Raw genomic sequence first — 13,189 nt, 5'->3', positions numbered from 1 at the left:
CGTACACGCTTCCAAAACGTAGCTGTTTTCCCGACTGTCGTTTCAGTCACGCCCCTCCCCCGCTTTGTGCCCTACTCAACGCTCGTTTTTAATTCAAAACAAATGTCGTTCAGCATTTTCAGCGCTCACCGACCTGAGCACCTGAGAATTCGACTCGTACCTGAAGAATCCAAACCTTTCAATAAGACTTCTAATGGACACAGATATAGGATATGAGTGGTTTCAAACTTGAGGGACCCGGATCAGAGCACGCTTGACCCCAAAATACGGGTTATTTATCCGACTTTTACCTGTGAGGTAAAAGTTTGTTTTGGTTAGAGGAGGGGCTTGTCTTGGCTCCCAAATGCCGTTACTAACGAAATATGTCAGCGCCCGTTTTGGCGTTTTCTGTCTTTAAAAAAAAAAATTGTGTACAACAGAATGAGGAGGAGAAGCGTCGTCCATATTTATACAAAGTGTTAAAATGCAAAAATGTAAATCAATTAAGACACCGCTCCGTTTCAATTCACGCCTCAAAGTGTTTTAAGTTCCTTTCTCTGTGCTGGGTGGCGGCGGGCAGCTGCACACGTGTTGCTGCCTGCGGGACTCCGTGGCCTCGCCGTCACCCACATCTGCAGCTCTGTGGCCGTAAACAGCCGCTGATGGATGGATGGAGGTGTCCCCGCGACCTCTGAGCCCTGATGGATGGAGGGCGGGGGAGGGGGGAGGGGGGCTGCGAGGTCAACGCCGGGGCTTCCTGCTAACTCATCAGTCCTGCCCGGCTCAGGAGGCCCATTCCTCAAGTCCTCCTCTGTAATTGTGGCGCTGGCTTTGAAGTTCGGGGGGTGTCTCTCGTCTGCCCCGTAGCTGCGGCGCAGTTTTTCCGCAGATTGTGGCGCTCGGTCGTCGACGTGCCCGGTGGACGTGCAAAGTCTTTCCAGCTGCGCACACGGAGTCACGTGTAATTTGTTAAACCAAAGCAGCTCCTTAACGAGTCGGGTGTAAACAAATGGTGGCGTGCTCGCAGCGTCCCCCACCTGTTTACGCTCGGGTTTGTTTAAAAAAAAAAAAAGAAAAGTCGTTAAGGAGGCAAACAACATGTGTGAGCGAGAGGGAGGTAAATTACACTCTAATTATATTAACAGGAGCGAAGCAGACCGCTGAAACACTGTGTGTGTGTGTGTGTGTGTGTGTGTGTGTGTGACACACAGACACACACACACACACACACACACACACACACACACACACACACACAGACACACACACAGACACACACACACACACACACACACACACACACACACACAGACACACACAGACACACACACACACACACAGACACACACACACACACACAGACACACACACACACAGACACACACACACACACACACACACACACACAGACACACACACACACACAGACACACACACACACACACACAGACACACACACACACACACACACACACACAGACACACACACACACACACACACACAAACACACACACACACACACACACAGACACACACACACACACACACACAGACACACACACACACACAGACACACACACACACACACACACACACACACACACACACACACACACACACACACACACACACACACACACACACACTGCACCAGCTCGTCAGACTTTGAAGATTTGACGATGAAGCATTTTAATAAAAGTATTGCAGACGATATTTCCCTGACTCAGACGTTTTCCGTGTGTTGCGTCATCACCAATAATGAGGTTTCACTATTTCTGTCCGTGTAGACGTTTGATACGTCGTGTTTCAAATCTCTGTTATCTTAATCACAGATTGTAAAAACATCTTCAAACTACAGGCCAAACTGTTCTGCTGCCCTTCACACAACCTCAACCTCCGACAGCTACACCGTCTCTCCTCCCTCCATCTCTCCTCCCCCTCAGGTACCAGCCTCTTTCCTCTCTCCCCTCCCTTCCCTCTCAAGTACCAGCCTCCCCCTCCCCCCCTCCCCCTCCCCCCCTCTCTTCTCCCCTCCCATCTGCTGCAGGGCTCGCTGTCCTCTAGGTTCAGCTCCGAGCCCTGGCAGCGGCCCCGATCCCTGCTGAGCGAGGACCGATTTAGCCTCTCCGTGTTAGGAGGCAGGACGGGGGAGAGAGCGAGGTTTTCGGGGGGGGGGGGGGGGGGGGGGGTTTCTGCTGGTCCAAGCCAAACCCATGAGTCAGTCAGGACTTGGATTTTTCAGGACTCGTTTCAGCTTTGCGCTCGTAAAAAGAAAATCATATTTCCCTTTAGATGTTTATATTTGTCCATCAGAATGATTTGAAATAGATGTTTTCTTGATGTTAAAACAGAGATTTACTGAATTCAAGCCGAGTGTGTCTAACTTTTCCTCTCACTGTAATCCTTCAGACTCTCTCAGAGCAGACAGACCTGCAGTCACACGTGATCCTAATGAGGGAAACGAGCGATCACGCTGCGTTTAAACCTGACCACGTGTGTTACCGCGAGCTCAACAACACGCTCCAACCACAGTCTGACCGTGTTTGATCCAGTGATACGGTTAATCAAATATTATTAAAACCACCGACCAAAATGTGTTCAACATAAACTCGTAAACAGATGATGATCCTACGCGAGATGAAAAAAATCAATCCTAATATGAATATGAATGAGTTGGACATTTTAACATAGAGCTCTATGGGGACTGACTCACTGCAGGAGACAGACTCTAGTGGACACTGGAGGAACTGCAGCTGTAAAGTTAGACATTTTAACATAGAGCTCTATGGGGACTGACTCACTGCAGGAGACAGACTCTAGTGGACACTGGAGGAACTGCAGCTGTAAAGTTAGACATTTTAACATAGAGCTCTATGAGGACTGACTCACTGCAGGAGACAGACTCTAGTGGACACTGGAGGAACTGCAGCTGTAAAGTTAGACATTTTAACATGGAGCTCTATGGGGACTGACTCACTGCAGGAGACAGACTCTAGTGGACACTGGAGGAACTGCAGCTGTAAAGTTGTACTCTGTTTTCTCCCCCTTCCTGAGGCCACAGAAGCAAAACAATAACAGAGAATTTGACGTCCTGAGCGTGAGTATGTCGGACTCACCGTCAGGTGCTGAAAGAGCCACGCTCTCAGGATGTTTGTGGCCACTTTGGGGAAGATTCCTCTTTTTTTGTTGTGCAGTCGGTCTCTGTCGGGGTCGTCGTCGTCGCCTGTACTGGGAGAGGCCATGCCGTTATCCAGACAGTCACCTGATCAACACACACAGAGAAGAAGATAAAAGAAACACTTTAGATACAGTGAAAAAAACGTGTGCATTGTTTTTTGTCAAGCCTTGCCGGGCCCCCCGCCGGTCAAAACCTAAGGCTCCTCTTAGGGGGTCCCGCGACTCATTCTGAGAATCACTGCGCCGGGAAATCTGCGCCCCGGAAACAAACATTTTCAAACATGTCCGGCTGGTTTGTACAAATGTGAGCAGCAGTTATTTGAGGAGGTTCAGAAGAAGCTCAGCTTGAAGTCGACCTCCTCACATGCTGCTCTTTACTCTTGATTCCCCGTCGACAAAGGCAAAGAAAGGTTTCTCTTTTGGAGATCTCAATACTCTAAATCACAAAATATTCAAGGTCGGCTTTACTGAGTCCTCTCAGTCAGACTCGTGTACTTGTGTACTTTCCCTGCACTGATTTTCACAGTTGCTTCTTGGATTCAAACTTGTGACCCTGCAGTCATGCTAGCCTGTCTTTTCTTTTTAACCCTCTGTGAGCCCCCCCTCCCCCTCCCCCCTCCCCCTGCAGGTTTTAGATTGTTGCACATAATGCAGCGTTTCAACTTAAAGCACTGAAAGCTGCCGGGCTCCGTGTTTTTACTGCACTTTCTCTGCCTGTTTAATGAGGCTCATTTTCTCCTCTGTGTTTTTAACAGCGCCGGGCCAAGGTTAGGCTGATGGTTCCCCCGACAGCCTGCAGCAGCTCAGGGCCTCGCCACCCCGCCGCCTCACTCCGAGTCAGCCATGGAGGACGAGGGCCTCGCTGAGTCTGAGCAGAGGCCTGATTCTGTCGTAGCAGCAGAGCCGAAAAGGTGGAAATAATCATAAAAATGATGCGTAACTCCATAAACAAGCTCTCAGCCTCATTAGGCTGAACCACAAGCTCCCTAAGGCTGCGTTACCCTCCTCCACCTGCTCTCCCTCTCTGTCCTCTCTCTCTCCTCAGAGAGCTGAGGAGCGAACGATCCGACCCAAAGCTGCTCGCAGTTTGTGACAACTTGACTTCAAGACAACCTGCAGGAGGAGAGGATGTTTGTGCATGATGAAAGGAAAGAAGAAGATTTAGTCCAATCTTCCTTTTGTTGTGCAAATAAATGTTCAGGAACTTTTACATCCCTGACCTTTACTTCCCGATCTCTCTCTCTTTGGTCTTTGTGGGGGCGTGAAAGTCAAACCCTGCAACAGATCAGGAGGCAGCACGACATCGACGACCTGTTGCTGTCAGCGCTCGTTTCATTCTCTGATTTAAAGCTGCTCCACTTGAGCCAAAGTGACCATATGTGTGCAATAAATGTGTTTTACTCGCATTAAAGCAGGATTTCTTCTCACTAATGTTTCAGGAGAGACAGAGAGTGAACTTCAGTATCTAGAAGACATATTGGGGGTCGCACAGACTAGTCCACTTCACAGCGGTGTGACGACGCTCTCTGCGACTAATCGCTGATCACGTTAGAAAATCTAAAGCTGTGACTGAGCAGGACTATGAGTCCTCTATGGGATCAGTAGTAGCACTCTGAGTCTTACTTTATTGCAGCTGTTGCATCCTGCTGTTTCTTCATGTGTTAACTGTCTGCTTTCACATGCATTACGTTTTGCAAATAAATATTCTTGCTGGTTGTGAAGCGTTCCCTTCCCCCCGTGGTTTCATTCATAACTTCCTCATCGACTCGACTATCATCACATAACAGAAGTCATGCCGCCCCTGTTGTGTTCTAAACCCCCAGTATGTGGAGTGACATGTTACTGTGACTCCACTACTTTAGTGACATCCAATCCGGAGGGCAAAGGTTTCGCTAATGTCAGCGCGGTAGCATCCCGGGAGAAAGAATATTGCACGCGGTGAACAGGTGAACAGGTGAACAGGTGAACAGGCTTCAGCTGTGAGCTTTCTGACGCGAAAACATCAACCTTACTTTTTCCTGTTTGAGTTAAATGAAGACTGCTGTGATGAGTTGTCGTCCATGTGCAGGAAGGAAAACTTTGTGCACCGCTGAGGACAGTAATTCTAACCTCACGTAGCATCGAGCTAACAACACGCTGCTACTGTCACAGAGCTCGGCGACACCACAGACCGAGGTGCAGCTCATGTTAGCTCCACCATCGGCACACCGGGACTAAACAGACTGATCGACGGGTGTGTTGTTGACCAGGACTACAATACAAGCTGTGGCTTCTCGTGTAATAGTTTTATTTGTTGAAGATGTAAAAATGGCAAAAAATGATCTTCTACAAGACACTCTGCTCCTCACATTTCATCTACTAGAACTTTGCTCAGTGATCATAAATAATGTCAGTGAAGTTTTCTTTAACGAGTGAACTAATGAATCTCTCTCTGCTCTGCACATGTGCCAAAAAGACAAAAACAAACACTCGAAGCGGTTCGGTCTTGCTCCCTGCCTCCTCCATCTCTGAGCGTTTTAAGAACTGTTTTTACAGATTTTTATTATCCGTGGTCTGTTGGAAGAACGCTCAGTGGAGAGAGAGAGAGAGTCTTTATTTTCCACCACATTTCCACTACGGACCATTTCCCCTCTCTGATGACGATGGTGGGAGGGGTCAGATGAATAAAAGCCAATCCAGAGCTCTCATAGAGATGACCTCACTAATGAGCTCAGTCCTGGAATCAAATCCCTGAAATCAACACGATATCCCACTGTGAGATTTTCAAAACATATGAATGTCTCTGGATACACTGCAGCCTTACAGGACAGGGTCGCTCTCCTGGTTTCACACTTTAACCCAGGTATTTACCCGGAAGCAGAAATGTGATCCCATTGAGCAAACAAAGAGCATCAGTGAGGTCTAACACTGTCTGTTTCAAGATGCATTTCATACAGACACCTTAAAAAAGTGAATCAAACTCTTTAGATTTGCTTAATGCTTAAAAAACGTCTGAATCATTTGGTTGAAATGTTGTTCTTCTTGTTCTTCTTCAGTACAGCAACAGAGTGTCATTAATAACTCCAGGAACATTTCAGCTGACCAGAAAGATGAAAGAAACTCTTAATGAGAGAAACCTGGCTGAAGCTTCTGAAACACAAACAAGCTTTAAAGGATCCAACATCCCCCACACTGTTAGGACTGATGCATGTTGGGATTATTCATGCTTTATTAACTAATCTGGGAGTTAATCAAACTCGGTCATGGTGCTCGCTGATTTTCTGAAGGTCAGACTCACAGGTGAACCCAGCGGCGCCCCCCCCACCCCCCTCGCGGCTGTGTAAAAGTGTAAATGTGGGCAGCAGATAGAGAAACCACAGGGTCTATTTCAGTTGGCCGGCTAACAGAACCGGCTGGACTGAGACCAGCAGCACTAAGCCAGAACTGCAGAGTGTGGAACTGTTATCGCTCTGCTTTTTAGTATTTGTTTTGATAGAATTAGTTTCTGACTGTAACTAGACAATGTTTTCCTTAAAATGCCAAACAAAAAAAATTATTGTTTTCCCATGATAGGTCAGAAAAAGTCCACCAGAAGCTAAACTGAAATCTTCTTTATTTTATCCACAAAACACTCCAACCCCCAAATGTTCATTTAACTTTAATCTAAAAGACATAAATCTACATTTGGTAGACGTAACATTTATCAAACTCACTCGTTTCAGACCAGATTGGACGTCCATCTTAAAGAGCTTTTTGCATGAACTCTAAGAACAACCAAAAACCAAAAGTCCTGTTTTTTTGTTTCATAATGGTGCCCAATATTTCTGCATCATTGTCTGGATACATTTTTACTCTTGGATAGAAAGTATTTAAAGAGGTCTTTGCATATCCAACTAACTCATGTAGTAGCTGCGTAGGACAACAAAATAGCACTTGAAAAGAATAAAATCCCACACACTTGCTAAGTATCACCAATTTATTAGAGAAAATCCCATTCCCCTCAGATAACCTGCAGGTCTGAGTGTTGAAAAGTAAGCTGCCTTAGCTGATCGTTTTCAGTACATTTAAGAAGAACATGACGGTTAATTTGAAGTTTTTCCAGTTAAGATTGAGGCAGCCCATAACGGGGGATAAAGGGGAAACTGTCTGGGGCCCAGTCGCACGGGAAGGGCCCATGGGGGTGAGCAAAAAGAAACATGGTCCATCCTTAAAGCAACAATGACCACATTTTGTTTTAAACCTAAATACTCACGTAAACCCTCGTCTTAAAATGATATGAGACTTTTATTTTGTAATGTTACCCACGTAGGCGGGCCCAGTGAACTTCACTGTCTTACCAGTTATGTCGTAATGAGTAAAAGCCGCTCCAGGACCTGCACAAAGTGAGGACGCCAGAAAAGAAAGAAGAAGAAAAGGAGGGAGCTGGCTCGGGCGTTTGACTAAAACAAGAACTTACCAACTTAACAAACTTATTTCACACTGCAAAAACTAAAATCTTGGGGAGTGAATTCGTCTAATCTCTAGTAAAAAATGTCATTGCGCTTTTTATAAGCCACAATTATCCGACAAGTCCAGATAAACATCTGATTCTGAGATATTTCAAGCATAGAGTAAGGCCTGATATGCTTGTATTAAGTTACACAAATATCTGCCAATGGGGCCTTTCTTGAAATAAGACATTTCAGATCTCATTTTATGAAACTGTAAAAGGAAAATTAGGTTGCCCCTTTGGCAAACTATTTTCACTCATTACAAGCAATCCAGGTCTTATTTTCCCCCAGTGCAGTCGACTCCAAAGGCTGATGGAAGCCAGGCAGAGGGAGCTAATGTTAGCCAGGAGCAGTACCGACCGGGTGTGCATACATGTGATTTAAATCATATTCTCCTGGGAGGGTTCATTCACCGCGCCTCTCAGGGGCGCAGACAATTCTGAGGGCGGGTCTGGTCGAGATTTAAACCTTTTAAAAGTGCATTAAAACTTCTTATCCTCAAGAAAATATTATCAGATATCAGGTCAGATATTATCTTCTGTGGTTGAATTTTCAGAACTGTAAGGGACAGGTGAATAGTTTGAAGACAAGCAAAAAGAGCGCCTTTTCAAACCAGTTCTCGCACAAGGTTTCATCTTCTACTAAGTGTGTTACTAAGCGGCTGATTTGAATATTGTCCCGCAAGAATTAAGACATTCAGGAACATTTGAGAAGTTTTCTCTCAAGGTGTATTTATTGTCAAAAGAAAACGTGGACTGCTTTTGGTAAAATTGTTTAAGAGTTCAGAGCAAGTTTTGTTCATTCATATCCATTAAAGAAAAGAAATCATTCTGTTAAAGCATTTTCCACTGTGTGTGTGTGTGTGTGTGTGTGTGAGTGTGTGTGTGTGTGTGTGTGTGTGTGTGTGTGTGTGTGTGTGTGTGTGTGTGTGTGAGTGTGTGTGTGTGTGTGTGAGTGTGTGTGTGAGTGTGTGTGTGTGTGTGTGTGTGTGTGTGAGTGTGTGTGTGTGTGTGTGTGTGTGTGTGTGTGTGAGTGTGTGTGTGTGTGTGTGAGTGTGTGTGTGAGTGTGTGTGTGTGTGAGTGTGTGTGTGTGTGTGTGTGTGTGAGTGTGTGTGTGTGTGTGTGTGTGAGTGTGTGTGTGTGTGAGTGTGTGTGTGTGTGTGTGTGAGTGTGTGTGTGTGTGTGTGTGTGTGTGTGAGTGTGTGTGTGTGTGTGTGTGTGTGTGTGTGTGAGTGTGTGTGTGTGTGAGTGTGTGTGTGTGTGTGTGTGAGTGTGTGTGTGTGTGTGTGTGTGTGAGTGTGTGTGTGTGTGTGTGTGTGAGTGTGTGTGTGTGTGAGTGTGTGTGTGTGTGTGTGTGAGTGTGTGTGTGTGTGTGTGTGTGTGAGTGTGTGTGTGTGTGAGTGTGTGTGTGTGTGTGTGTGTGTGTGTGTGTGTGTGTGTGTGTGTGTGAGTGTGTGTGTGTGTGTGAGTGTGTGTGTGTGTGAGTGTGTGTGTGTGTGTGTGTGTGTGTGTGTGTGTGTGTGTGTGTGTGTGTGAGTGTGTGTGTGTGTGAGTGTGTGTGTGTGTGTGTGTGTGTGTGTGAGTGTGTGTGTGTGTGTGTGAGTGTGTGTGTGTGTGTGTGTGAGTGTAAGTGTGTGTGTGTGTGTTCAGGAACATAAAGCTCTCTTTCTTCCAGCTCGGCTCGGAGCTCACGCCGTCTGTCAGCCTTCATCACGCTCTCGCTCTCCAAACCGGCTCCTTTTATTTTCAAACTCACATCAAGTCAAAGATGTCCGGAAACCTCTGCCGCCCGCCATTCATACTTCCCCCATGCACTGACTTACATTTGTAAACCAGCGAAGGAGAAAAATACACTAAAAACATCCAACAAAAGTTTTCAGACGTATGTGCCCTGCGGTTGACACGCTGTGAAAAAGATTCTGATGATGACAGAATGGGATGGTTGTTTCAGGTTAATGTTTATAAATTGCTTCATATTGTGTCTACAGCATTGAAAAATGTTATGATAATTTATTTTAATGTAATACAGCATTGAAGTTTACCAAGCAATCTGATTGGACAGGAGGCGTTATATGAGTGCTGATATGAAGTATGGAACTGGAATTGAAAGAAACACTTTTAAATGCTGAATTGCAACAGTAATCACATTTAATGGCATGTCTGAAATTCACTTATTTTTTGTTTGGCTTTAATTTTGAATTTTTGTAGTCTTGCGCTAAGGCTACTCTACTTCCCGTTTGGATATGACTCTGCTTTTATTTGGACCCAAAATAAAGAACTGCTTGATCGAAGGTTACCACATTAAGTTGTGTAGAAAGAAGCAAACAAATGATTAAACAAACTTAAAATATCTGTTGTTTGATGTTGTGAACTACTCTGTGCTGCTTGTTGACCAACCAACCAAACCAACCAACCAAGAGCCAGACCAACCAACCAAACCAACCAACCAAGAGCCAGACCAACCAACCAAACCAACCAACCAAGAGCCAGACCAACCAACCAAACCAACCAACCAAGAGCCAGACCAACCAACCAAACCAACCAACCAAGAGCCAGACCAACCAACCAAACCAACCAACCAAGAGCCAGACCAATCAATTAACCAGCCTACCAATTTTGCAATCAACCAAGCATCAACAAACAACCATCACCAATAGTTTCAGCAACCAACCAACCAAACCAACAGCCCGACCAACAACTTACCAAATCAAGCGACCAACCAACCAAGAGCAATTAACCTAACTACCAATTTTACTATCAACTTTCAGACCAACCATCCATCAACCAACACCACAAGTCTCACCAACCAACCAATAGCCTGACCAATCAATTGTACAACCTACCAACCAATTTTCCAACCACCCAATAACCAACACCAAGAGTTTCACCAACCAACCCAAAAGCTGAAGATAACTAAGAGTCTGAGTAACCAACTAAAAAAAGAAATAGCAAACCAAGAAACTGACCTGACCATATCACACTTCGCAAGTGTCACAAGGTAAAGCACTGCCAGCGATGTCTCACCTTGTTCACTGCTGTTGTCTCCGCTGTGAGACGTGTGTCCCCCACTCGATGGTCCAGGTGTCCCAGCCGATCGTATTGATGCTGCATCGTCAGGATCTCTGCTCCATGAAATCTGCAGGACAGAGGTGGAAATTATAACCAAACAGAACTTTATTCTGATTATTGCTGATGATGCAGAGAACTGAAATGAAATGTGGAGGGACAAGGGATGGGACATGGGATGGGACATGGGATAGGACATGGGATAGACAAGGGATGGGACATGGGATGGGACAAGGGATGGGACATGGGATAGGACATGGGATGGGACAAGGGATAGGACATGGGATGGGACATGGGATGGGACATGGGATAGACAAGGGATGGGACATGGGATGGGACATGGGATAGGACATGGGATAGACAAGGGATGGGACATGGGATGGGACAAGGGATGGGACATGAGATGGGACATGGGATGGGACAAGGGATAGGACATGGGATGGGACATGGGATAGGACATGGGATAGACAAGGGATGGGACATGGGATGGGACATGGGATAGGACATGGGATAGGACATGGGATAGACATGGGATGGGACATGGGATAGGACATGGGATGGGACATGGGATAGGACATGGGATAGGACATGGGATAGACAAGGGATGGGACATGGGATGGGACAAGGGATAGACATGGGATGGGACAAGGGATAGGACATGGGATGGGACAAGGGATGGGACATGGGATGGGACAAGGGATGGGACATGGGATGGGACATGGGATAGACATGGGATGGGACATTGGATAGGACATGGGATGGGACATGGGATGGGACATGGGATGGGATGGGACATGGGATGGGACATGGGATAGGACATGGGATGGGACAAGGGATGGGACATGGGATAGACATGGGATGGGACATGGGATAGGACATGGGATGGGACAAGGGATGGGACATGACATGGGATGGGACATGGGATAGGACATGGGATGGGACATGGGATGGGACATGGGATGGGACAAGGGATGGGACATGACATGGGATGGGACATGTGATAGGACATGGGATGAGACATGGGATGGGACATGGGATGGGACAAGGGATAGGACATGGGATGGGACATGGGATAGGACATGGGATAGGACATGGGATAGGACATGGGATGGGACATGGGATAGACATGGGATGGGACATGGGATGGGACAAGGGATGGGACATGACATGGGATGGGACATGGGATAGGACATGGGATGGGACAAGGGATGGGACATGACATGGGATGGGACATGGGATAGGACATGGGATGGGACAAGGGATGGGACATGACATGGGATAGGACATGGGATAGGACATGGGATAGACATGGGATGAGACATGGGATAGGACATGGGATAGGACATGGGATGGGACAAGGGATGGGACATGGGATGGGACATGGGATAGGACATGGGATGGGACAAGGGATGGGACATGACATGGGATAGGACATGGGATAGGACATGGGATAGACATGGGATGAGACATGGGATAGGACATGGGATGGGACAAGGGATGGGACATGGGATGGGACATGGGATGGGACATGGGATAGGACATGGGATAGGACATGGGATGGGACATGGGATAGGACATGGGATGGGACATGGGATAGGACATGGGATAGGACATGGGATGGGACATGGGATAGGACATGGGATGGGACATGGGATAGGACATGGGATAGGACATGGGATGGGACAAGGGATGGGACATGGGATGGGACAAGGGATGGGACATGGGATGGGACATGGGATGGGACATGGGATGGGACATGGGATGGGACATGGGATAGGACATGGGATGGGACATGGGATGGGACATGGGATGGGACATGGGATAGGACATGGGATAGGACATGGGATGGGACAAGGGATGGGACATGGGATGGGACAAGGGATGGGACATGGGATGGGACATGGGATAGGACATGAGGTTGTAGGATATATTTTAATGTTCATCAGTCCCTGGAAGAGACACTGAACTCACCTGGTCCATGTTGTTTCCTGACGACCTGAGGAAGTCCTCGCTGTCCGATTTGTTTCCGTCTCTGTCGTCAATAACCAGATCGATCGGCATCTTCCCTTTCAGACAGCTGATGTATCGATGACAGAAGTTATCGCAGAGCTCGTGGACCTGGAAAAATAATTAACAGTTTATATAAGAATAATATTTCAACAATTTTTCAAAGTTTAGGCTGATAATCTGTAAACTTGAAGATCTCAATTTAGAAGTTTTTTTAAATATATCCTGCATGTGACCAAATAAAAGACGACCCAATATAAGACAACCCCCAATATGAGAAGACCCCAAAATAAAAGACGACCCAATATAAGACAACCCCCAATATGAGAAGACCCCAAAATAAGACAACCCCGGATATATTACAGATTATACAATAAACCCCAATATCAGACGACCCAGAAATATAGGCAGCCCCAAATATTAGACAGCCCCCCCGATGTCAGACAACCCTGAATCTACGATGAGCGGAATATTAGAAGACTCCCCAAAG

General features: G+C 46.5%; 1 protein-coding gene across 1 annotated transcript in view; it reads right to left on the bottom strand.

The window, feature by feature from the left end:
• The window catches only part of LOC132954003 (homeobox protein Meis1-like), a 30,893-nt gene that overhangs the window by 11,004 nt on the left and 6,700 nt on the right, over nucleotides 1-13,189 (bottom strand). Inside the window, exons 6-8 of the mRNA XM_061026431.1 lie at nucleotides 12,664-12,810; nucleotides 10,651-10,762; nucleotides 3,097-3,242 (exon numbers count right to left, since the gene is read on the bottom strand). Of these exons, the coding sequence (XP_060882414.1) occupies nucleotides 3,097-3,242; nucleotides 10,651-10,762; nucleotides 12,664-12,810 (405 nt within the window). The remainder of the gene's footprint in view (nucleotides 1-3,096; nucleotides 3,243-10,650; nucleotides 10,763-12,663; nucleotides 12,811-13,189) is intronic.

This window comes from Labrus mixtus, chromosome 2 (assembly GCF_963584025.1).
Source record: "Labrus mixtus chromosome 2, fLabMix1.1, whole genome shotgun sequence".
Classification (NCBI taxonomy): Eukaryota; Metazoa; Chordata; class Actinopteri; order Labriformes; family Labridae; genus Labrus; species Labrus mixtus.
Note: the sequence above shows the minus strand (reverse complement) of the source record. Positions and strands in the feature narration are given on the sequence as shown.